This window comes from Cnephaeus nilssonii (genome assembly GCF_951640355.1).
Source record: "Cnephaeus nilssonii genome assembly, chromosome: 9".
NCBI classification, from domain to species: domain Eukaryota; kingdom Metazoa; phylum Chordata; class Mammalia; order Chiroptera; family Vespertilionidae; genus Cnephaeus; species Cnephaeus nilssonii.
This window is the reverse complement of record NC_137080.1, coordinates 70,419,090-70,444,172: the sequence shown is the minus strand read 5'-3', so window position 1 is coordinate 70,444,172 and position 25,083 is coordinate 70,419,090. Positions and strand designations below refer to the sequence as shown.

Genomic DNA, 25,083 nt, shown 5'->3' with positions numbered 1-25,083 from the left:
AATAATCCATAAATCTCTGCATCTTGAGATGAGAGTAGAGAGTAAACATTTTTTTTTGAGATCAAGAGATGAGAGTAAACTTTTTTTTTTTTTTTTTTTTTTTGGTAAAAACGTGAAGACATTCTTATAATTCTTCATTTCTTATTTTCTATGGTAGTCTTGTTTTCAAGTAGGGAGTAAACTGATGATTCATCCTATAGCAATCAAATTTATTGTGATTATTTGCATTTCAATTTGCTTTTTTCTAAGTAGGATAATTATGTCTGAGAAACAAGAGGTTTTTATGGGAAAGAAAAGGACTTCATACCATCCAGTCTAGGATGCTTTTTCTTATAAAACTTACTTGGCTAATTTATACTATAACTATGCTACACACCAAATAAAATTCCTAGTAATTCTTAGCTTCCCCTTTTCCAACTATGCTTAGATCCATGGTTTCAATTCCCTTCAAAGACATACATACCCAAAACTTCAAGGCCTTTTAATCCCAGATTCTTCTTTATCCCAGTTTCAGTTTTCATGCCTGTTACATCAGGGTATGAACCCTAGTTTTTTGATGAGTCAGCAAAGGCTGGATCTGTTTACTGGTGGACCGGGGGCCCAGGGCCCTGTGTTCACCTTGGTAGTCTTATTCTAAAAATTTGATAATAAATATCACTAGTGCCAAAGGGGTAAACTTTGTGTGTTTTTTTTTTTATCTTTATGGTAAAAATAAAGATGAAACAAGTCCAGTCCTGAGCTGGTGAAATATTAATACCAATTACTTTTTGTTATTTCTGAAAATATTTATAGACATTCACGCCTGTATATCAAGCCAACATTGCATTTTTAGGCAATTTGCTTCTTAAAGCAATCTGGTACCGTCTTATAATTTAGGGTTTCCACACTGGATTTTTCCTAAGGAGAGGCACATGGCTATTATTTGTGATTTAGATTCTTGATATATAATAACTACCATAGGCTTTGTTGTTTTTAAACAAAAACAACTGTTCTACACACATTTACTAATTATATGCCCAGTTTGCAAAAATGACATAAAATAATTTGATTTTATGTCTTGCACCTGATTTTCCTTGTTACTCTTTGAGCATTAGAATGACTTTGAGATTTTATAATACAGAGATTTTCTGTAGTCTAACCTTAGGGAAGATTCATTACCTCCTTTGTAATTACTTGATGGTATGAAAAATACCTGCTAAGTGATCAGTCTCATTAACGGATCTTGTGTTTTTCTTTTTTCAATTACAGTTTACACTCAATACCATTGAAAAAAAAATCTTCTGTCAACCCCATTTTTAAGAATTGATTTCAGAGAGGAAGGGAGAGGGAGAGAGAGATAGAATCATCATTGATAAGAGAGAATCATTGATCGGCTGCCTTCTGCACGCCCCCTACTGGGGATTGAGCCCACACAACCCAGGCATGTGCCCTGACCAGGAATCAAACCGTGACCTCTTGGTTCATGGGTTGACACTCAACCCCTGCACCACACTGGCCAGGCACACTCAATACAATTTTGTACCAGTTTCCAGTGTACAGCTTAGTGGTCAGACAATCATATACCCTACGAAGTGCTCCCTTGTTATTCCAACCACCCGCCTGGCACCATACATATTTACCACAATTTCATTGATTATATTCCCTATGCTGTGGTTTACATTCCTGTGACTGTTTTGTAACTACCAATTTGTACTTTTTTTTTTTTATTCCTTCACCTTTTCACCCTGCCCCCCAAACCTTCTCCTTTTTGGAAACCATCAGTCTGTTCTCTGAATCCATGAGTCTGTTTCAATTTTGTTTATTCTGGTCTTTAGATTCCACATATAAGGGAAATCATATAGTATTTACCTTTCTCTATGGATTCATTTCACTTAGCATAATACTCTCTAGGTGATGAATCTTGTCTCGACTGACTTGGAAAGAACCAAGAAAACAATTTGAAGTATGTGATCAGTCAGATGCTGTCCCTCACTGCTCTGAGTGGCTTCTGTCCTCTTCACCTCCTTCTGCCTGTGCCCCAGGCTGAATCATCAAATGCCTTACCGTCCGTGCAGAGGAGTCCAGACCTCCCGTAGGGGCAGCGGCAGACGATGTCTGTCCCAGATTTGGGAACACAGGTGGCCCCGTTTCTACATGGGTTGTTTTCACACGTTGCGAACTGGCACAGCTTGCCTGAGTACAGCCTTGGACATGCACAAAACCAGTGTTCACCATCACTGAGAAGACAAAAATAATTTATTCAATCAGAAAACAACCGATCTTTACACACATATACACATGCACGCATGCACACACGTAAATAAAATTATAATTACATCTTGGAAGTGGAACTTTTTCTCCTCCCTTTCCCTTTCTGTGTTATTTAACTTTTAAGTATTTGTAGCTGTGTACTTTGCATCGAAAGCAGATCAGCAGCTTTATAGATCGTCTGAAGCCAGGAATTCTATTTTAAGCCACCCATTTTTACTTTTGATGTATCTTATCTCCTATTTCACACTAGGTGCCCTTTCAGAGCTTCATTAAATATGTGTGGCGTTGCCTCAATAAAGTGCTTCAAATAGCTATTAAAATAAAACCGTCTTAGAGAATTTCAAGCCTGGTGGCAAGCGTCCTCCACGGAGGACACTGCCCTCCATGAGTGCCCTAGTGGTAATTTGGAAAGGAAATCACAGTGGGGAGCTGTGATGACTATACAGCTCTCTGGCGGAAAATAGGGCTTGGTGGCCACGAGTGAGCGTGCCTGGGAGAGCTGCGCTCAGGAAAAATCCTCCTCTGACCCGGAAGCCTTCTCTGGAGGGAAAGTGGCCTGAAGTCTGCTGATCTGCCTCCCTGCACCCATTCCCCTTTGAACCGGAGCCTCAGCTTTCCCAGCAGACCCACCCCTCCATCACTCTCAGCGCAAGCCCGCTGACAGGAGGGGCAGACCCTGAATCTTACTGTCCATCACAGTGATTAATGCAGGATAGGTACAAGGGCCAAGCCAGGCCAATGGGCTTTTTTATTGTTTTTAAATTGGGGTTGCTAAACTGGTAGCTTCTGGTGGCATCTGCCTGTCCAGAGGGGAGAGTCTGGCTGAAAGCAAATAACTAATACCAAGCAACACGAGTATAAGAGGCTGGGGGAGATAGATAATTAATGATATTACTTGGGCACCAGATCTAGCCATTACTCTGCAGGTATATGAGCTGATATACCGTAACCCCTTTTAAGTTGTGAACCAATTTAAGTTGGGGTTTCGTCACTTGCTGTTAAATGAATTCCATTTAATATTCATGTCCTTTCCTTCCTTTTTTTTAATCTTTCTTCTCATTATCAAGTCCACACACCTTGCCATATGTGGACCTTTAGGGTTTTGTTTTTTTTCCTGCTTACATCTCATCTTCTAAAAATGACTGTGAGCTCTTAAAGGTAGGTGTCAGGAGCATCCCGGAATTAGAAAGCTGGTATATTTTGTCTTTATGACAAAATAGATTTTGCCCATACCATGGGATTTTCTCTTGTCCTCATCATTCTGGTCTTGTGATGCTTTCCTTACATATTTTAATCCTCTTAGTCCAAAATAAATTCGCTCACAGGGAAGTCTCAGATTTTTTGATACTAATGAATACCCGACTTTGAAATCTGAAGAGGTCTCCTTTTCCAAATATATATATTGATTTCAGAGAGGAAGGGAAAGGGATAGAGATAGAAGCATCAATGATGAGAAAGAATCATTGATCAGCTGCCTCCCACACGCCCCCTATTGAGAATCGAGCCCGAAACCCAGGCATGTGCCCTTAACTGGAAATGAACCCAGGACCCTTCAGTCTGCAGGTTAATTAATGCTCTATCCACTGAGCAAAACCAGCCAGAGCAAAAAATTTGTATATTTTTTGTTAATCCTCACACAAGGATATTTTTTTCCTCATTGATTTTTTAAAAATATATTTTTATTGATTTTATAGAGGAAGGGAGAGGCAGAGAGAGGTAGAAACATCAATGATGAGAAAGAATAATAGATCAGCTGCCTCCTGCACGCTCCCCACTGGGGATTGAGACCGCAACTGGGGCATGTGCCCTGACCAGGAATCCAACCGAGACCTCCTGATTCATAGGTTGATGCTGAACCAGGGTCCTGCTGGCCAGGCTCCCCCATTGATTTTTTGAAAGGGTGGAAGGGAGGGAGGGAGGGGGAGAGAGAGAAACATCAATGTGAGAAAGACATATCAATTAGTTACCTCCCGCATGAGACCCAACCGGGTCTGGGGATCGCTCCTGCAACCCAGGTACGTGCCCTTGACTGGGAATCGAACCCGTGACCCTTCAGTCCATGGGCCAATGCTCTAATCACTGAGCAACCGGCCAGGGACAGAAATATATATTCTTTTATATTAATTTTCTATGTTAATGGGATGAGGCACCATGGAGAACCTTAATGTATCAGATAGCAGGTAAAGCTAGCTTTGGAGGGCTGTGAGGCTTTGAGACCCTCAGATTTTGCTGACACATAAGGTGATCCTGTAAGTGATCAGTAATTTACTCATTTTATAACTCTGATGGCAGCTTGCATAGGGCTTTACACATAGTATACAGATAGAGAATCACATAGGTTTTCAGAGTTGGGAAAGAAAAAAAGGTCCATGTCACTAAGACGGCAATAAAGCACCTTAGACATACACTTCTGTTTCTGCGCTACAGAACAAAGTTTTGAGGACTATTGAGCCAATGCTACTCCTTCTGGCCTGAGAATTGTAAGAGTATAACCAGATTACCTGGCAGGTATAGAGATGCCTTCTGGTGTGACTTAAAAGTGTTAGTTAGGAACTTGATGTTGTTGAGGGCCCTGGATAAACCTAATGTAACTTCACTTCCACTCACCTAACTTGGGGTTGGAAGCTCAGAATTTAGCATCTGTGTTCTGGGAAAAAGTCTAGGAGAACAACACTCTTGCAAGTTGCATTCTGGAAGGACCAAATTAGTCTTTTTATAGTAAAGGAGAATGCCACATATGGGAACGTCAATGAATCTAAATATTGACTGATTGAAGTGCTTTAATCATACAGCCCTCACCATATTTGAGATGCAGGAAAGATGCTTTTATGTTAAAAACCAAGGAAAGCACTAATTTTAATCATGTCCTATTGATAAACCCAGCTTCATTTCCTTTTTGCTTCCATCAGGTGTTGGGAGAAGTTGGTTGTATAAATTGATGCGGATCTGACTAACTGCGTGCATCTGCACATCCGCAGGCAGCTAGAGCAGAGAGAAAAATAGAAATTCTGTAGAAAACACTCCAAGAAAGGGGAAAATCACCTTCTCTGGCTAACCAAGGGCAAGTGCCCAAAGCCCTTTGGCCCACTGTAGTATTCCACAGCATTATATTAAAAAGAGTCAGATTTAACCAATCGAGATTTTGCCAGATGATGGTAACTGTACACTTCACTTCAAATTTTACCTTCAAGCCCTGCTGGTATGGCTCAGTGGTTGAGCATTGGCCTATGAACCAGGAGGTCGAGAGTTTGATTCCCAGTCAGGGCACATGCTCAGTTGCGGGCTCGATCCCCAGTGGGGGGGCGGGGGTGTGTGCCGGAAGCAGCTGATCCATGATTCTCTCCCATCATTGATATTTCTTTCTCTTTCTCCCTCTCCCTTCCTCTCTGAAATCAATAAAAATGTATATTTTTTTTAAAAAAAGAAAGAAAATAAATGATTAAAAAAACCCCAACAACCCAGAAAACAAATTATACCATCAAGTCCAAAAGATTTCCTGGCGTGCCAGATACTTTACCACTGGTTTTAATAAAATATGTTTGCCACCAGCTGTGTAACTCCTGGACCTAAAGGTTTCTCCTATTCAGATCTTACCAGAGATCTGTTACTGAGTCCCAGTTTCTTCAAAGCTAGCAAGTCAACTGTTTCTGCTGCCACTTAACTCACCGTGATGCCTGGCCATACCCTAAAGCGACAGGCAATGTCAACCAGGACAGAGATGCTCTGAGGCTGAAGAACTGTATGTAACAGTCTACTTTTGGAAGCAGAGACTAAAACATGTCACCTTCCTTCACCCAGTTTCCTTTAAATGCTGTAACACTGCCGTGAATTCGTTGGGTGCTGTTTAATTAGCTATGGGAGAATATATTCACATGAAATAAACACCTTTTCATTTGAGAACGTTTTAAAAAGCTAACCCTTCCCAGACCTATGAACCACACATAAACCTGTTTGCAAACTTTCTCTAGACAAGTCAGGGCACTCTTCTGATTAGAAGTAGGTCTGGGAGGGACCCCCAGGTATTGGTGAGGTTTATACCTGAACACCGTATTTAGTGTCAATTGCTGTCAACCAATATCTGCTGTGCACCTGCATCACGGACAGAGCCACGTGCCATGGATATGTAAAACTCATCTTTATGTTGGTAGGGGAGACAGCATCCGTTTATGAACTAATCTCTGTAAGATACAACATGTGTTATGTGGATTTATATGCATAGGTCAACAGTGGCGAGGATTTTGAGGCCTTCTTAAAGCTGGTCTCTGGTCTGGTGCCAGAGAGGATATTCCATGTGGCTTTCAAATGCGGATTCCTGTGCTCCCCTTGCCCTTCGAGATTTTGATTTTGGGGTCAGGCCTGAGATTTTGCACTTAATAAATGTCATCAGCTGGTCCTTTGGCATAGCCTACTGTGAGTTTAAGCCAGCTTCCCTGAGACAAATTTCCTCACAGAGTAAAAGCTTGGTGGCCATCAGCTACTATCATGCCATTAGTAGGATGCTAGGGCATTATAATTTTCTCTTTTTTGGGCTTCATTTTGACTTTTTATTTATTTTTTATTTTTTAAATATATTTTATTGATTTTTTACAGAGAGGAAGGGAGAAGGATAGAGAGTTAGAAACATCGATGAGAGAGAAACATCGATCAGCTGCCTCCTGCACACTCCCTACTGGGTATGTGCCCGCAACCAAGGTACATGCCCTTGACAGGAATCGAATCTGAGACCCTTGAGTCCGCAGGCCGACGCTCTATCCACTGAACCAAACAGGTTTGGGCTCATTTTGACTTTTGATGGACCTGTTTCTGAAAACACAATACAAAGAATAGAGGGTTTTTGTTTTACTAGTGCCAAATATAGCCTATTGCATGTCCCTTATACTTAACAAAATGAAGTAGAAAAAAAATTCACTCAGTCATTTAAAAGCTTAGTTAAAAAAACAACAACCCAGCTATCTAAGTAAATGCAAATATCTGTATAATTGGGCACTGTAACCCGCTACAGCATATTCGATTACAAGTCACAATATGGTTAGCATAGCAAATGACTATCATTAAGTTTCTATGGGTATCAAAAATTATCTTCAGAAAATGGAACTGTTTAAAAAAATCAAAGATGTTAGTTAGAAGGATGCTCCCTATTTACATAACACAGCCAGATGCCTCAAAACCTTCCAGAACTAAAAGGACCTCTGCATGTATTAACTTAAAAAAATAAATCACTCTTCCTGCACTCTTTGTAGCTAAGGGATCATTAGCGGATTTCAAAGTTGACCACCCACAGTGTCAAGAGAGGGAGCTTCCCAGTAGGAAAGTGTGCAGAATGAATCCTTATGAATAATGTCGCTAGATACTTCTGGAAAATAAAATTGCTATTGGCAGAAATAACTCATCTCTATGTATAGGCGCTTCTATTTATAGAACCACAGCACAGGCATGGGAAAAGAATGCAAATGAGATCACCAGTAGCCGTGGTTCAAGTGGAACTTTCATTCTGTTTTCATGAATTTCACACCACAGTAAGAGTCTGCTGATTACAAGGCAATACCTGCCTTCTCCCCAGCTTCCCTAAAGCGTTAAACTCCTTTCAGACGAGTTGTCAGCTGTATTTGCAACCTGGTGCTCCAGCACCACACACAGTCTTTCTTTGTAAATATATTTTTATTGATTTCAGAGAGGAAGGGAGAGTGAGAAATAGAAAGAAACATCAATGATGAGAGAGAATCACTGATTGGCTGTCTCCTGCACGATCTGGGGGATCAAGCCCACAACCTGGGCATGTGCCCTGATCAGGAATCGAACCATGGCCTCCTGGTTCATAGGTCGATGCTCAACCACTGAGCCACACCTGCTGGGCCAGATAGTCTTTCTTTGTCTCTAAGACAGAGCTGCCCCAAAGGAGGTTACTTCTCACAGTAAGGAACCCCATCATATTTAACATTTTTCATTTTTTTCCTTCCTAAAAGTAGCCACAGGTGAAAATAATAGGAAAAAGCGATGCCAAACCCAAATTACCTAGAGGTGGCCTAGAAAGGGAAGTTGGAGAATGCAGTCCATGTAACAGGCCCATGAACAGAGCGCTCAGGGAAAATGTCCTCTGCTTCAGAAGCCTTTGTCTTTACATAAGATTTTACGTAAGGCAGACCCAAAGAAGATGCAAAAGGATAACAGCAATAACAAAACTCATAGCATCACACGTAAAGGAAGAATACATAAAAAATTACAAACAATAGAAAAACATGTTTGTTTCTTCCTGTTCTAGGATCTGCCCAATTTAATCTCATGGGTATTTTAGAAAGAAAACTTTGATTTATGTTATAATCTCTCTCCCCCCTGTCTCCCTCCTTCTCTCTTTTAAAACCATGGTTCACTTTCCAAAAAAGCCTTTATTGGTAAAGAAAGATGATCAGAAATTTCCTTTCCAGCAAAGGATGTCTTTTACATTTCCTTTGCCTTGTGGCCCACTAGTCCTTATGGAGTTAAAGCTTTGTTTCTAACAGAGGAGCCTCGGTAAACATCAAACCCCAAACAGGGAGCTAAAATGGCAAAACTGGCTATAATCTAAATAAATGATACAGGCATGATGGTGTGTCCGGCAGAGTACTTGGCATTGGTCAGCTGCTCATTATATGTTAGGGAAAGAAGGTTGGCAGAGGTGAAATACTATTAGTGAAGTCTGGGTCAGTCCATGGTGGGATAAGAATGGAATGGAGTCTGGTATAAAGAGAAGTGGGCTGGGAAAGAAGGATGGGGTGGAGGGTATTGATGAGTGGGAAAATACAATGATGAGTTAATAATTATTGAATAAGTATATTGTTTCAATGTTTATAATTACCTTCCTCCAGTTAAAAAAAATATTCCAGGGTCTTAAGATCAGACTTTGTGACTAAGCAAGAACTTAATATTAGATTTTCTTACTCTGTGTTCATTGCAAAATTAGCCAGTCTCCAGTCCCTTGCACTGTAAGGGCAATTTGGGCAGAATCTAATATAACAGAATCAGTAAATGCAGTGCTTATGGAGTTTTCAGATAATTTTCTATAAAGATAATGTGCCGATTTGAATGCTATTTAAGGCCAGAAGAGTTGGTATAAGCTTTTAAAATGGCAATTTAACTTCTACTAAAAAGAAACAAAAAATTCTCTTAAAATATTTGAGCCAATGAAGTGCTGCTTCACTCATTCCCTTGCCTTCAGTAACATTCACATACATACAATTTCTACTCAGCTGTTTCCATGGTGAATTCAACTGTTGTCAGGAATGTGGACACAATGGTGGTGATTGTTCTTTTCTGGTATTAAGACCTATTTATAAAATGGCTGTGGGGGAAAAGTTATTCCTCACAAGCATAAGAAATAGTAAATAACAACTCCTTAGAAAGATGCACATTGGTGAACAAAGAAACATTCTTTGTGAGCATTGCTACATGCCTACATTGAATTTGCAACGAGAAATTTTATTTTATTTTTTTTTGCAATTTCTCATTTAACTGCAGGCCTTCTTTTCCCTCAAATCTTGATGCTCTAAAGAGTTTGGAAAAAGCCAGAAATTCATCAAGCTTGATCTTAAACTATAGTTTGAATCTGCCACTTAGAACAAGAAGGTGACATCTGGAACTGTCCCAAATCCTCTTATTTGGAATCCATGGCCTGAACAATATAGACTAGAGGTTACTGATGGCCAAGATGTTTAATGCCTACCTCTTGAACTACACAAAGGGTAGGCACAGACACAAGGTTTGGTATACAATTATAAGGAAATATGAAATTTGCCAAGTAATGTTTTACTCACTGTACAAAAGTTCATTTCCCTAGTCCCAAACCCTGTTCAGACCTTCATCTCATGCAGCTTCCTCCCTGTACCATAGCTGCACATTTATGTTAGTCCAGAGAATATTCCCCATTCATTTGGCAAAATGTTGGCAGTAATTTTGGCTTTGACTCTTTCATCCTTCTACAAAATAGTTGCTCAGATCTTTTCCAATCTCTAAGCCTCGTGTTCCACCCTCACACGAGATGACTTCACTCCCTACTCTACAGATAGGCTTGCAGTTGTCAGCACCAACCCTTGATTTCCCACATCATGTCTTCCTGACTTATTTCTCCATCCTTCTTTTCTTTTACCCAATTTTGGGGTAAAGGACTTTGGGCAAGGAAATAATTATATTATGTATTAGAATTATCATTCTGGGGAAAATGTATTGGAGGGTCACTGAGAGAAATTCTGATATACTTTCCTCTCTTTTTACTCTTGTTGGGAACTTGTGCAGGAAACTCAGGTTTCAGCAGCACCTCCTCAGGTGAATTCCCTTTGAGAAGATTCAGCCCATGCTCCAGTTTGCTTCCTAGCTAAACTCAGATGGCCCGGCGGCCTAGTCCCAGCAAGTATCAGCAGTATCCCCAAGTGTGGCTTTTCAGTGAGTTCTGAGTCTTTAAGGGGTAGCTTGATGTAGAGTTGCACAGGCCCTCAGTGGGCAAAATCCTCCCAAGTTCAGCAGCCCTGTCGGTGGTTTCTAGTGAGGTCCCTGGAATGCCAGATCACAGCTTCCCAATGAGTTTTATCAGCACCATTGCTGGCTGCTTCCTAGTTTCTTCATCACCAAAGAGGGTAGCTTCCTCTGGACCAGTCCCAGCCTGTGGAACCTCAGTGAACTTTTCTACATCCAATGACCACACTCTTTCCAAGCTGGTCTAAATACCAGCTGGTGTGTGTGTGAATGTGTGTGTGTGTGTGTGTGTGTGTGTGTGTGTGTGTGTGTGTGTGTTTTCCACATTTGTTCCTTTCTTGAGTGTTCTTTCTCAGTCATAGACGTAGGGATTACAACCTACATTCACTATATCTAAATGGTTTAAAGTATTCTTTACCTTTAGAAGTTACTCCTGTTATTAATAACTAGAGGCCTGGTGCACAAAAATTTGTGCTCTGAGGAGGGGGTCCCTCAGCCTGGCCTGTGCCCTCTAGCAGTCTGGGACCCCTCGGGGGATGTCCACCTGCTGGCTTAGGCCTGCTTCCCAAGGGATTGGGCCTAGGCTGGCAGTCAGACATCCCTCTGGCAGCTCAGGAGCCCTCAGGGGATGTTCACCTGCCAGCTTAGGCCCACTTCCTGGGGAATTGGGTCTAAGCTGGCAGTCAGATCCCTCTGCCAGCCTGGGAGCCCTTGGGGGATGCTCAACTAATGGCTTAGGCCCGCTCCCCAAGGGACATCACAGTTGGACATCCTTAGTGCTGCCGAGAAGGTGGGAGAGGCTCCCACCACCGCCGCTGCGCTGGCAGCCTTCAGCCCAGCTTGTGGTTGAGGAGAGCTCCCCCTGTGGGAGCACTCTGACCACCAGGGGGAAGCTCCTGCACTGAGCGTCTTCTCTCTGGTGGTCAGTGCACATCATAGCGACTGGTCATTCCCGGTCGTTAGGGTCAATTTGCATATTACCCTTTTATTATATAGGATTATTTTTTGTTGATTTTAAAATTTTTTATTTTGAAATAATTTAAAAATTATAGAACAATTTTAAAAGGAATAAAAAAACTCCCTATTGTCAGCACTCCAATTTATCCTTGTTCATGTTTTGCCATATTTTTTCTCTCACTCCCTCTTTCTATATATATGAATAAAATTATTATTAAGCCATTTAAGAGAATGCAGCAGACATCATGTCACTTTATCCCTAAAAACTGTATCTTTTCTAAAAATAATTTTTTTTCCTTACAGTGTAATTTTCAAAATCAGGAAGTTTAACATTGCTGTCATATTATTATCTACTAGAGGCCCATTGCAGGATATTCATGCAAGAATAGGCCCCTGGCTTCACTCCCAGCCACCCGGGAGTCGGCAAGTCACTGCTTCCCGGCCACCAGGGAGCTGGCACGTTCCCGCTACCCGGCTGCCCAGAGCCAGCAAGTCCCCGCTCCCCACTCCGGGCCGCCCGGAGCTGGCACGTCCTCACTTCTGTCTGAAGCACCACTAGAGTAGCTCCCTCCACTGCCCCCCTTCCCCTCATAGCAGGCTTCACTCCACTCTGCGCCTGTGTATGCAAATTAACCGCCATCTTTGTTGGGTTAATTTGCATACTTGCTCTGATTGGCTGTGGGCGTAGCGAAGGTACGGTCAATTAGCATCTTTCTCTTTTATTAGGTAAAATTCTACAATCCATATTGAAATTTCAATTGTCCCAGTAATGTGCTGTATTTTAATTTATAGTTGGCATATCTCTTTAGTCTCCTTAATTTGTAATTTTTTCTTTGTCTTTCATGATATTGACATTTTTGAAGAGCAGAGGATCATTTTGTTGAAGGTCTCTCAGTTGGGTTTGTCTGACATTACCTCACAGCAGGATCCAGACTACATGTTTTTAGTAGGAATCCCACATAAATGATGTGCATCCTTTTCAATACATCATAACAGGAGGCCCATTCTGTTTGCGTGTCCCTCTTTTGTCAATGTAAGTTGTGATCACCTGATATGGTGGTTTCTGCCAGATTCACTGTGAGGTTACTGATTTCTAATCGACAGCCTGATGAAGAGATACATAGAGCGAGGTCTTGAACAAAGGACCTCTGTCCTTGTCCTCTGTCCTTGTGGCCCAGCACAGTGGCACCTGGAAGTGTTCTGGCTCCCCAACGTGGAAGCTCCCTGAAAAGGTTAGTTAATAATTGTTAATATTAAACTATCCTAAGTTAACCATGTGGCTTCGGTCTCCTGAGAGTACCCTGAGTTATACACAGAGAAGCAAGCCAGTTGGGAGGAGGTTATTACGAAAATTCAAGTGGAAGTGAAGATAAACAAATGGATATGGGGTATGGAGAGAAGTAATTTGATAGATGTTTAGAGGAAAAATATCTACCTAACCTGATAATTGGTTTCTGGTTTGGACAACTGAGTAGACTTTGATGGCATTCTTGGAACTGAAGAATACAGATTTGGAAAGTAGAGGGAGAATACAATGAGCTCATTTCTATACGTACATTATTTGAAACATCTATAGATATCCTCGTGAATATGTTCAGTGGTATTGAAATAGGTTATGAATATAAAATACTTTGACTTTGATTATAAGAGAACGTATGGATTACAATGCTACTTGGTATTGGGGAAAAGGCAATTGAAGGAAAATAAACTTTGACTCAAATATCTAAAGAATTTAAAGTGCTAGACTAGCTATTTGCCATATCAATGAAATAAGAAAGGTTGCATTAAAAGTATTTATCCATTATAATTTTGTTATCACTTCATGGTAAGATATTATGTGTGTGGGATCATGTATGGCAAAGTTCTTTTTAAGCTTAATGAATACATACTGTTATTTTATTTAAGATCTTTCAATATTATATTTATTTCTGTATACCTTTTTAAATGAAGTCTATTGGGGTGACACTGGTTAATAAGATTATGTAAGTTTCAAGTGTACATTCTGTAAAACATCATCTGTATATTGCCTTGTGTGCTCACCACCCAAAGTCTAATCTCCTTCTGTCATATATTCGACTCCCTTTATCCTATTCAGCCTCCCACTCTTCTTTAATAAATACATTTACATGCATGCAATAACTGTTCTTCGGGAGGGCCATTTGGTTAGCTTCCTGGGGACAGTTGTGAACATAAAAGCTATGCCCGTGAGGGAGAACTGCCTGAACAGAAAGCATCCAGCTCATTTTAATGCATCTGTTGACAATGACAACGAGGTCAACGATGATGATAATTCATTATAAAATGAAACATCTGGGATGAGTGTTGACCTGGATAGGATGCCAGGGCAACGGGTGTAAACAGAAACTCTCCAAAGAAAACTGGGGGTGTGGATGGTTTCTCTTCGTTTGAAGTAATAATATTTCCCTGTAGCCTATTGTTACACTGAATGAACTAATTAAGTGTAAAGAATTCCCACCGCTTATGGGTTAGTTTAATAATTCTGAAGTATAATGGCTGTGATTTTATTTTAACTGCTATATTAACCGTAAAAGCATTCTAGGAGGGTTCAAATTTACATCTACTTAGGGCATGAGCTTAGAGTAGTATTTTGTATTAAGTTGATAAAACTGAGATGCAAAGCTCAGAGAACAGAAAACAACTTTCCTGAAAAAAAGAACTGCTGATAATACATCATTGCTTTGCTACCTTTTTTTTCTTTTTCTTTCTTTAATCTTGAAAGGGATATTTGAGTTTTAAATACAAGAGGTTGAAAGTGGCTTCAGGCTTTTTCAATTAAAAGTTTAAGTTTTCAACTTCTTTGCACTGGAAAAGACTAAATCTCTTCTTGGAATCAGTTGACAGGAAGTTAAAATGGACCCTGCTATTTCTTTGAAAACCTTGTACAATGGCCAGACTTCATCAAAAGGTGTTTTTGGCCAGAGGCAAGCTTCTCAGTTCAGTGACCTTATGGATGGCAAAGGACAGTTTAAAAGGCATTTATACCTGTTTAACACTTTTTTTTTGACACTCTATTAGAGGTGACAATTTTCTTTTACATTAAATGGATAAAAAAAGAAATAGTCAACTTTCCCTGCTGTTTCGATAGTTTCAATTAGTTTCTTTCCCCTCAATTGCTCCATCAGATGGGCTAGATAAGATTTCACTATTTGGGGGGATCATTTTAAGCCTCTTTTCCAGCAGTTTGTTATTTTTACAGCTCCAATGATTCACCATAAAATGCGTCTCCATCTGCAGGAAGCAATTCTAAAATTGCTTCACTCAACAAATCCAAAACTGCTAGGCTCACTATAGCACAGAAATAGACCTGGTTTGGAAAGGGATTACCTATTGGGTTCAGAAAACCTTTTTCTGAGGCAGGTTATGGAATGGAGCAGACCTCTCAATGGCAGAGGTAACTTTTATTTTTATTGAGAATCATTTGAAGTTTTGTTTCATTGGTTTTAACTATTTCTTTCTTTTTCTTTTAGAGAGAGAGAAAGGAGGGAGGAGAGGGAGAGGGAGAAGGAGAGGGAAAGGGAGGGGGGAGAGAGAGAGAGAAAGAGAGAGAGAGAGAGAGAGAGAGAGAGAGAGAGAGAGAGAGAGAGAGAGAAGAGATAAACATTTATCAGATGTCTCCAGTATGCACCCCCTGACCGGTGGTTGAACCTGAAACCTGGGCATGTGCTCTGACCGGGAATTGAACCTGTGACCTTTCAGTGCATGGGACAATGCTCAATCAATGAGCCATACCCGCCAGGGCTTAACTATTTCTTAATGTTAAAAAAAAGTGTATTTCCTGGTAACTAACCTATATGTGTAAGTTATTAGTTGTTACAAACTCTCCAATCCATTCCACACTGCATTAAAATGTTCTCTGCAGCTTAAAATTGTATTTAAATAGACACATATTTAAATTCCTTTTTCTCAGAATTTATTAAATTTTAAAATTGAATTCATTTCAAAGTTAATTTCATGTAATCCCTACCTCCTCCGCCCCTCACGCCCCACCGCCTTCCATGGCATATAGAGACAAAATATTAGCCTTCAGCATGGATAAGTTATTTCTATTTCTTATATAATAGAGTTAAATTTTTGGCATAGATTTTTAGACGAAAGTGTAAAATGGATTAGAAAATCTTGATTTATTGTAGTTGTTTTAAATCTGAAGTAAAACAAATATGAAAAGTGCAGGTCAGTAGATAGAGTTGTTTGCTAGTTGAATCCCACATGGAAGCTATTGCTATCCTTGGAACCTAGAGGGGTTAATTATTCCACAGGATTTTTAAAGACAGAACACAATTTATCTTAATCTCATGTCAACATTTTCCTGAAACTGACTTAGTCTTTCACTCTAGAAAGAACAGACACAGTAGAACTTTTAATGGAAAAATCCTGCAGCTACTTTCAACCTCTGATATCTCCAATCAAGTTCTCTCTTCCTCAAATAAGAAAAAAGAACTAGCTAACCTGGAAGTTGTTCAAGAATCATTTATTATCAAAAAAATTGTTAGGGAGAATTCCAATCCCTTCAGGAAACCCCTAGGTTTGAAGGTATGTCATATGTACAACAGACTATTTAATGGATTCTTGATTTTATCACAAGATGTGTCATTCAATTCTCCAACCAATAGCCTTGCACAAATATTTTTCAGGAACACACCATTTGCTAAAAGCAAGGCTGCCACATCGTGTTTGTTTGTTTGTTTTTTAAATATATATTTTTATTGATTTCAGAGAGGAAGGGAGAGAGAGAGATAGAAACATCAATGAGAGAAAAATCATTGATCAGCTGCCTCCTGCACACCCCTTACTTGTTATTGAGCCCACAACCCGAACATGTGCCCTGACTGGGAATCAAACCATGACCTCCTGGTTCAGAGGTCGACGCTCAACCACTGAGCCACACCGGCTGGGTTCTTGTTTGGTTTTGCACTGAAGTTTCTGGAAGGGGGCTAGGGTCAGTCCTCCCACCCAGTGTCATGCCTCAAGCACAGCTGGTTTGCTCTTATCTCGAATCATTCATTTGTCTCTCACTCAACAAACATTGACTGGACTTCTCTGTGCCAGGCACGCTTGGCACTGTACCACTGTGGTGAATGAAAGATATTGTCCCATTCGTGTTGAATTTACAATCTGAATGGGGGATTAGGAATTAAACAATTGAGTGTAAAATTACAAATGATGCCTACAGCTAGGAAAGAATGTCCTATTGTGTTGCAGGAGAGGGCAACAGGGGCATCTTTGAGCTGAGTGGCCAGAAGGAAATTCTCAGTGGGATTAATAAGTAAACGGAAATATAAACAATTAGAAATTAGTCTAGCTAAAGAGTTGGGAGTGTTTCAAACAGTGAACAACATATAAGAAGATATGAGAGAAAGCCTGACATGCCCCAGGACTTGAAAGCAACCATTTTCGCCTACAGTTCAGAAAAGGGGAGGGGATTTGAAAAACCAGGCAGAGGCTAGATCTGATTTTATATCAAAATATTCCACCATTAGCTTAAACTAATTAGTGTGCTTTTTTGCTCCATCAGTTGATCAAGGCAATACTCTATAAAAAATCCCTACTATACATACATCATTACCTGGTGTTCACCTCTGTTTGTTAAATCGCTTCCTTCAGTTAGAAATCAGTCACAACACTCCCTAGCTTTAAAAGCGATGCCTTCCTGTTACATTTGGAACAAAATTCAGCTTTTTTTTTTTTTAATGTTTTTTATGAGGGCCCACAGGACATGGTCTGGCCCCTGCTTCCCTCTCCGAGTCACTGTGCCCCTGCTTCAGCTGCCTGTCGTGTGCCATGTTAAGTCCCCTTGGCCCTGCTGACTTCAGATTCAGCTTCCCTGGAAAGTTGCCTAGGAACTTAGACTCACTACACTCTGACATGTTCTCACCACAAGAGAGAAAATCCCTTGCCTTGGACTTAGGACTTCTCACAAGTCCCTTCTTCCCTATGTGCAAACATACCCTGAAAGAGCAGAGTTAATGCCCCAGAGACAACCTTCAGCCAACGGTGGTTGAAAGTGACTGAAACAATGCTTCTACCTTTCAGCCTTTAGTTGATCACTGTGGGTGTCTCTGGAGGTCCCAGTAGAATTGAGCCCCCATCACCCAGAGCAGTGACTCAGGAATTTCCCCTTCTGTTAACTTTCTTCCTGCTCTGTCTCCCTGTCTCCAGTCCTGCACTTGCTCCTTGGGTTCACTGCCCATAAGTTGCTTGTCCCTAAGCCTGTGACTCAACCTCTGCTTTTGGGGGGAACCCAACTAATGGTCCTGATGTTTCTGTTTTGTAAACATTCTGTGTTTGCTCCCCTTTTAGGTGCTTTGTGTTCTGTCTGGAACCTTCTCCCCCTTTTGCATGATCTTTGTATGGCTGGTGCCTTCTCATCAATGTTTTAGCTAGAATGTTATCTCCTGAGAGGAGCTCTCCTTCCAGTGGTTCTCAACCTTTCTAATGCCGCGACCCTTTAATACAGTTCCTCATGTTGGCGACCTAAGACCATCGGAAAACACAGATATTTACATTACGATTCATAACAGTAGCAAAATTACAGTTATGAAGTAGCAATGAAAATAATTTTATGGTTGGGGGTCACCACAACATGAGGAACTGTATTAAAGGGTTGCAGCATTAGAAAGGTTGAGAACCAATCTAATCCAACATTGCCCCCAGACTTCTCTTCTCTGTTCATTACATTATTCTTAATATGTTTATGACAACTGATCACTTTTGAAATCTTATTTACAGATGCTCCTTGACTTATGATGGGGTTATTTCCAGGCAAACCCATTGTATCTTGGAAACTGTGTGAGTTGAAAATGCATTTAATAGAACTAACCTACTGAACATCATAGTTTACTTAACATAGCCCACCTTAAAGGTGCTTAGGGTATTATTTTATTTTTGAAAATAAAACTTTTGTTAGTGGAGACTGGATATTAATTTTCTTTATTAACTTTTATGAAAATGATCTCTTTTCAATTCTTAGTGTTGGTCTTGTGAGGAAATGCTTTATTTGGCTATGTAGAGCACTTCCATTTTTATTAAATGTGTTTTGGCCTGTTCTTTCCATTTGGGTCTTATGCTAAATTACATGGCGAAATGAACACAGAAAGATAAATATCACATGATCTCACTTATTTGTGGAATATAACGAACAACATAAACTGATGAACAAAAACAGATCCAGAGACAGAGAAGCATCGATCAGATGCTCAAACCTCAGAGGGAAGGCAGGGGAGGGTGGGGGTAAGAGGGAGAGATCAACCAAAGGACTTGTATGCATGCATATAAGCATAACCAAATGACACAGACACCAGGGGGGTGAGGGCATGAGCGGGAGGGGGAGGAAATGGGGGGATAAGGACACATATGTAATACCTTAATCAATAAAGAAAGAAAAAAATAAAAAGAGTTACAAAGAAAAAAATATATGCTGTAAAAAAATATATAAAAAAAATTTACCTAAAAAAAAAAAGAGTAGTATTTAAATAGCAATTAACCTTTTTTTTTTTTTTTTGCGGTGGAGTGGTGATGCTCATATCCCATGAGGCGCTGAAAATCTAGGAGAGATTCAGTGGCGTTCAGTGCTTTTGTGCTATGGGTTGAGAGGCTGGATATTCTCACACCCACAAATATCTGTTTGCCTATTGTCCTGTAGATGCTCCATGAAATTCTGTTATCAGTGCTTAATTCTTTTCAGGTGGAGAGCTAAACATTCTTCTCATACTTTAACACTTCAATGTTACCTTCTCAATGGTATTCATGCCAGAAGTAATTTCTCTTTTCTTTGACACATGGATGCCACTTATCCATTAAGAAATTCAGCAAATATTTATGAAGTCAGGCACAGAGTTGCCTTGAGAGAAAAAGACACAAGACATGACTATATCTTACTAGTTTAGTTTAGATTAGTAGTCTTTAAAATTGGTGTTGCATCATAATTGCTATGGGAGCTTGTCAAAAATACAGATCCACAGAGCCCACCGTTCCAAGAGGATCTCCAGGAACCTCTTGTGGGCATGGGAAGTGGGAATGTCTATTTTAAAAAAGTCTTTAAATGAAAAAAAAAAAAAAGTCCTTAAATGGTTTCAATACACACCTCTGCTGACCTGGTTTCCTCCCTTCCACAATATTTCCACTCCAAAAGTCTAACCTTGGGAGTAAAAAGGGTCTTTATGTTGAATTGAGACTGTCCAGTTTTTTTGTTTGTTTTCTTTTAGATGTAAGCATTGGTTATAGTTGGTCTCTTTGTGGGGGAATATTCTTATATTCCAATGTGAATGGTATATAGTTAATATCAAATATTTGTTTAATGAGTGAATAACTGGTAGTCTTTTCAAACTGAGCTATCCTCAGATGAAACATCTCATATGGCATGGCTTCAAGACCTATGAAGGAACTTAAAGGTTGCCATCTGAGATTTCTGATATCTAGGATGAAAACAGGAAACTTAATGCTCAGTGCTTCTTGTCATGCCTTGATTTTATAGTGTCTAAATAATATGTACATCTTTTTTGAGCAAAAGGAAACATCTCTTTATCTACTGATATGGATCATAAATGGATCATCTTAAATCTGTTTCATTTCAAGGAACATTGAGTTTTCTTCTGAGTACACTTTACAGGATTAAAACTTGGAATATTTTAAATTTGTATTTTTAAAATATGTTGTCAACAAAACAGGACCAATTCTCCATTTTCTAGGGTAGATGATATGAAATCAAGTCACCATTGGAAATGCCAAAGATAAAAATTATGTATAAATGGTTTCACATAGAAAACAAATTGATATTATTACTTTAGAGCACTGTGTTCAATATTTGTATGATTCCAGAAACACGTAATGTTATATAAGCTGTAGCATAGCATATTTTCAAAATGATAAACTCTTTAGGAATTTGGTAATAGGGTGATAAGGAGATGATGAAGTGTTAAAGAAGTTAGTTTCTGCTTTGAATTTTTTTTTAGTCCTTTATTTTTATAGATGTCTTATAATACTTCAATCCATATACTGACCTTTTATTCTACTACCTTAACTGTGCCTATCACACATTTTCAGGAGATGACTATAAATTATGAAAAGTTGAAAGTTCCCCCAAAAGTGTTCAATCAAATGCTATAAAATTGAGTGTTGACATTTTCCAAAAGTGCAGAAAGTGCAATAGCAATAGTTTCAGAGTGCTGAATATTACCATGGAAGAAAACTGTACCTGAGAAAATTAAATCTGAGGATAGAAGACGAAGAAACTTTTATATTTGTTGTAAAAGGTTGTTTTCTTTTTGCTAATGGATATAATTAAGCACTTAATTACTTATATTGTCCTTCAAATTAGACATTGAGGGGGGGTCAGCAGCAGGTAGGTCAGGACATTGTCTGGCTCATTGTTTACAATAAAATGTAAACTGTCGACCTGGAAACAAATTGATAGAATATGAGCCCACTAGTGAGACAGCATTTGAGGCAGAAGGTCCAATTAGATATTAATCTAAGCTTCAAATATGTAAATACACTACCTTGTTCTAAGGAAATGTTAATGTAGTTTATTTATGTTAAGGAAAGAGTATAATAGGAATATATTCAGACTTTAAGTGACCCAAACTTAAAGGACCTTAAGTAAAAGGAAATAATTGTTGACTTCTGTGAAAGAACAGGGATTTTGAGCATAAATATTTGAAAATATGTTCTATTTAAAATTTAGATAACATATTTTCTCACAATGTTAATGATTTAATTTGCTTCAGTTGTTATTTGATTCAAATCAACTAAAAGTGTATCAAGCTACTATAATATGAATTATAGTATTAGTTATTATCTATAATAAAAGTGTAATATGCAAATTGACCAAACAACCGAACAGCAGAACCACTGTCCGGATGACCTTCCGGACGACCATGCTATGACACGCACTGGCGCCAGGCCAGCCAAGGCGGGTGCAATGCGATTGGTTGGGGGGCCCGTCATCGCCCCACAATTGTCCCGCAGAGGGAGGCCCAGGACACTGGCCAGCCAGGTGATCAATTGGGGGGCTCCGTGATCGCCCCAAAGAGGGAGGCCCAGGCCACCCTCTGCAGGGTGATCATCGGGGGGCTCCGTGGAACCGGAGAACTGGGGGTGTGTGGTGGTGAATGTGGGCAGCGCCAGGCCAAGGCGGGTGCAGGAGGGGGGCAGGGCAGGGAGGCAGCCAGGGCTGCAAAGGCCTACCCTTGCACGAATTTCAGGCCTCTAGTATACTATAAGAGAAAACAGAGGAATAATAATTGAATAAGCATTTAGATTTTTAGGAGATGTAAAAAAAAATCATTTAATTTAACATCTGTTTTATTTTAGAGATGAAGAAACTGAGAACTTTAGCACAGCTAGTTAGAAGCAGAGCTGGAACCGGAAATAAATCCCTTATGAATAAAAGCAATAACTTTAGGACATAGCTTGTTAACCTGTCCCAGTCATTCTATAAACCTGTCTACTTTATGAATGACCCTAAGGCTAGTGTTGGGTTTTACCTATTCGGTTCTTAATCCACCTGGCATCTTTCAGTAAAGTGCATCTACCAATCAACTAGGTCAGTGGTCGGCAAACTGCGGCTCACGAGCCACATGCGGCTCGCGAGCTGCGGTTTGCTGCTCTGTTGACTAATGAGTTTGCCGACCACTGCCTTAGGGAAAAACACTTAAAAAATTTTAATAATGTACTAATGTCTTTAACCTGAAGTCAAAACTTCTGGGTAAGAGTAATGCCTTAAGCTGTGGTCGGCAAACTCATTAGTCAACAGAGCGGCAAACCGTGGCTCGTGAGCTGCAGTTTGCCGACCACTGAACTAGGTAAACTAATTTCTTCTTGCCCTTACACACTTTTCAAGCTCATACTCTGCTACCTTAAATCAAACACTTTAATTCTTCCTTCAATGATGTATTGAGCCCTCTGTAGTTCCTAGCATACCCTTCCCCTAAATCTTCCTCTTCTTCACATGAATAATTCTTATTTAATTTTCAGGGAGAAGATCAATTGCCTTTTTTTTTTTTTTTCCAGAAAGCTTCCCACAAACTTGATAGGTCTGTTGGGAATGGCATCTCTTGCACACAGTCTTTCGCTCCCACTTGGCTGCATAAGAACAGGCCTTGGCCCTGAAACACTTCCTTACAAAGAGATAAAGAGCCCACACAGCCTGTGCTGGGTGTATCACCCTGTGTGGGAATACCCTGTTTCACGTTCGACGAATGCTCTTTTGTTCTGTCTAAGCATGTATGTCAAAGGCCCTTAGTCATGCTTCAAGTTTCAGTATTTCAGACTCTATGGGGAGGAGTTGGGGTCCTTCTACTGCAGCACAGAGAGGTTTGTGTAGGCCATGGCCCTGCATCAGCTGCTGGGGTGGGAAGAGAGGGACTTGCTGCCATGAGAGACGAATGCACATTATTGGGGCTGATCTTGCTCTGCTTCTTCCACAGAAGAGTAAAGAAAGAGTAAGTAAAGCATTATTCCACTGAGTCCTTGACTGTGCTTTCTTGGCAACTTTGATACCGAGATGCAGTAGGGCCAAGTGTTTGACGTCCTCCCTTGGGACTGATCCTCGGTGCACCATGTTCTGCTCTACACCTTCCATGAACTTGGGCAAGTGTTTCTCTCATCACCCCAAAGCACTTTGTGCATATTTTTATGTTAGTAGTTATCAAATTACTGGGGGATATGTGTCCGTCAGTCCAGCTATACTGTAAGTGACTTGGAAGACCAGGTACACTGAACTGAAACAGCTGCCCTCCATAACTTCTTAATTTTTTCTCATAATTTTCTTGACTCCAAGGATTTTCTACTTAATTATGAATCCCAAATCTATATGTCCATTCTAGCTCTTTTTCATGAGTACCAAGGTTTTATTACCCTATACCTTCTAAGCAGTTCTTCTCTCATTATATGAATCACAGTGTATTGAATAATTTGTTCATAGGTCAGGCCTCTCAATGCCAAATATTACATCTAAATCATTTTGTATATATAATTCTTATGCATTAAATACATGTATCACTTTGCTTAGGTTATTTTTTATAGACTTCATATTTTATTATTATTTTTGTTTTTTAATCCTTACCCGAGGATATTTTTTCCCATTGATTTTTAGAGACTGGAAGGAGGAAAGGGAGGAGGTGGGGAGAGAGAGAGAGGGAGGGAGAGAGAGAGAGAGAGAGAGAGAGAGAGAGAGAGAGAGAGAGAGAGAGAGAGAAACATTGATGCGAAAGGAACACATTGATTGGTTGCCTCATAAACAGTCCCCAACAGCCTGGCTCTTAAACTGGTTCATTCATTCAATAAACTTGTCATGAGAGGTGACTGGAAAGCTATGCACCAAACTATTAACCCAGCTTATCTGTGGGGAGTGGAACACAAGTGAGAGGAATGGGAAAGGCCTCAGTATCAATACTTACTGCTCTATACACTTCCATATATTGTAATAATTTTCCATATATTGTAATAACCCGGTCTCAGGATCAAACCTGCAACCCAGGCATATGCCCTTGACCAGGAATCAAACCCAAGACCTTTAGGTTGCAGAGGCCGACACTATAACCACTCAGCAACACCTGTCAGGACAAGACTTTATATTTTAGAGCAATTTAAAAGTTCAGTGAAAAACTGAACATGCAGTACAAAGAGTTCCCATGTCGTCCCTGTTCCCACTCATGCAAAACCTCTCTTGTTATCAACATCCCACACTAGAGTATTACATTTGTTAGAATTAATAAATCTATATTGATACAGCATTATTACCCAAAGTTCATAGCTTACTTTAGTGTTCACTGTTGGTGTTGTACATTTAATGAGTTTTGACTAATATATAATGACATATATCCACCATTATAGAATCACATAGACTAGTTTCACAGCCCTAAAAATCCTATGTGTCCCACCAATTCATCTCTCCCTTCCTCCTAATTCTGCCTTTTTCTAGCATATCATATACTTTCAGATTCCTTTCACTTAATAATATGCATTTAAATTTCCTCCATGTAATGTATGGCTTGGTAGCTCATTTCTTTTTAGTGTGGAATAATATTCTATTGTTAGTATGTACCACAGTTTATTTATCCATTCACTGTTGAAGTACATCTTGGTTTGGCAATTATGAATAAAGCTGCTATTGCTTAGTTATTTTCATAATGTAAAATATATTAAAAATTATTACAATATATGGAAGTGTATAGAGCAGTAAGTATTGATACTGAGGCCTTTCCCATTCCTCTCTCTTGTGTTCCACTCCCCACAGATAAGCTGGGTTAATAGTTTGGTGCATAGCTTTCCAGTCACCTCTCATGACAAGTTTATTGAATGAATGAACCAGTTTAAGAGCCAGGCTGTTGGTTGATTCAGTTCAAAACATCTACTGAGTCCTATAGTAGGCTAAATAATGTCCCACAAGGATATTGGCTCCTAATTTATGGAACA

General features: G+C 39.8%; 1 protein-coding gene across 1 annotated transcript in view; it reads right to left on the bottom strand.

The window, feature by feature from the left end:
• EYS (eyes shut homolog) overlaps window positions 1-25,083 on the bottom strand; it is a gene marked incomplete at its 5' end in the record, with an annotated part of 1,363,978 nt that overhangs the window by 110,815 nt on the left and 1,228,080 nt on the right. Inside the window, 1 exon segment of the mRNA XM_079781621.1 lies at window positions 2,044-2,216. Coding sequence (XP_079637747.1) covers window positions 2,044-2,216 — 173 coding nt within the window.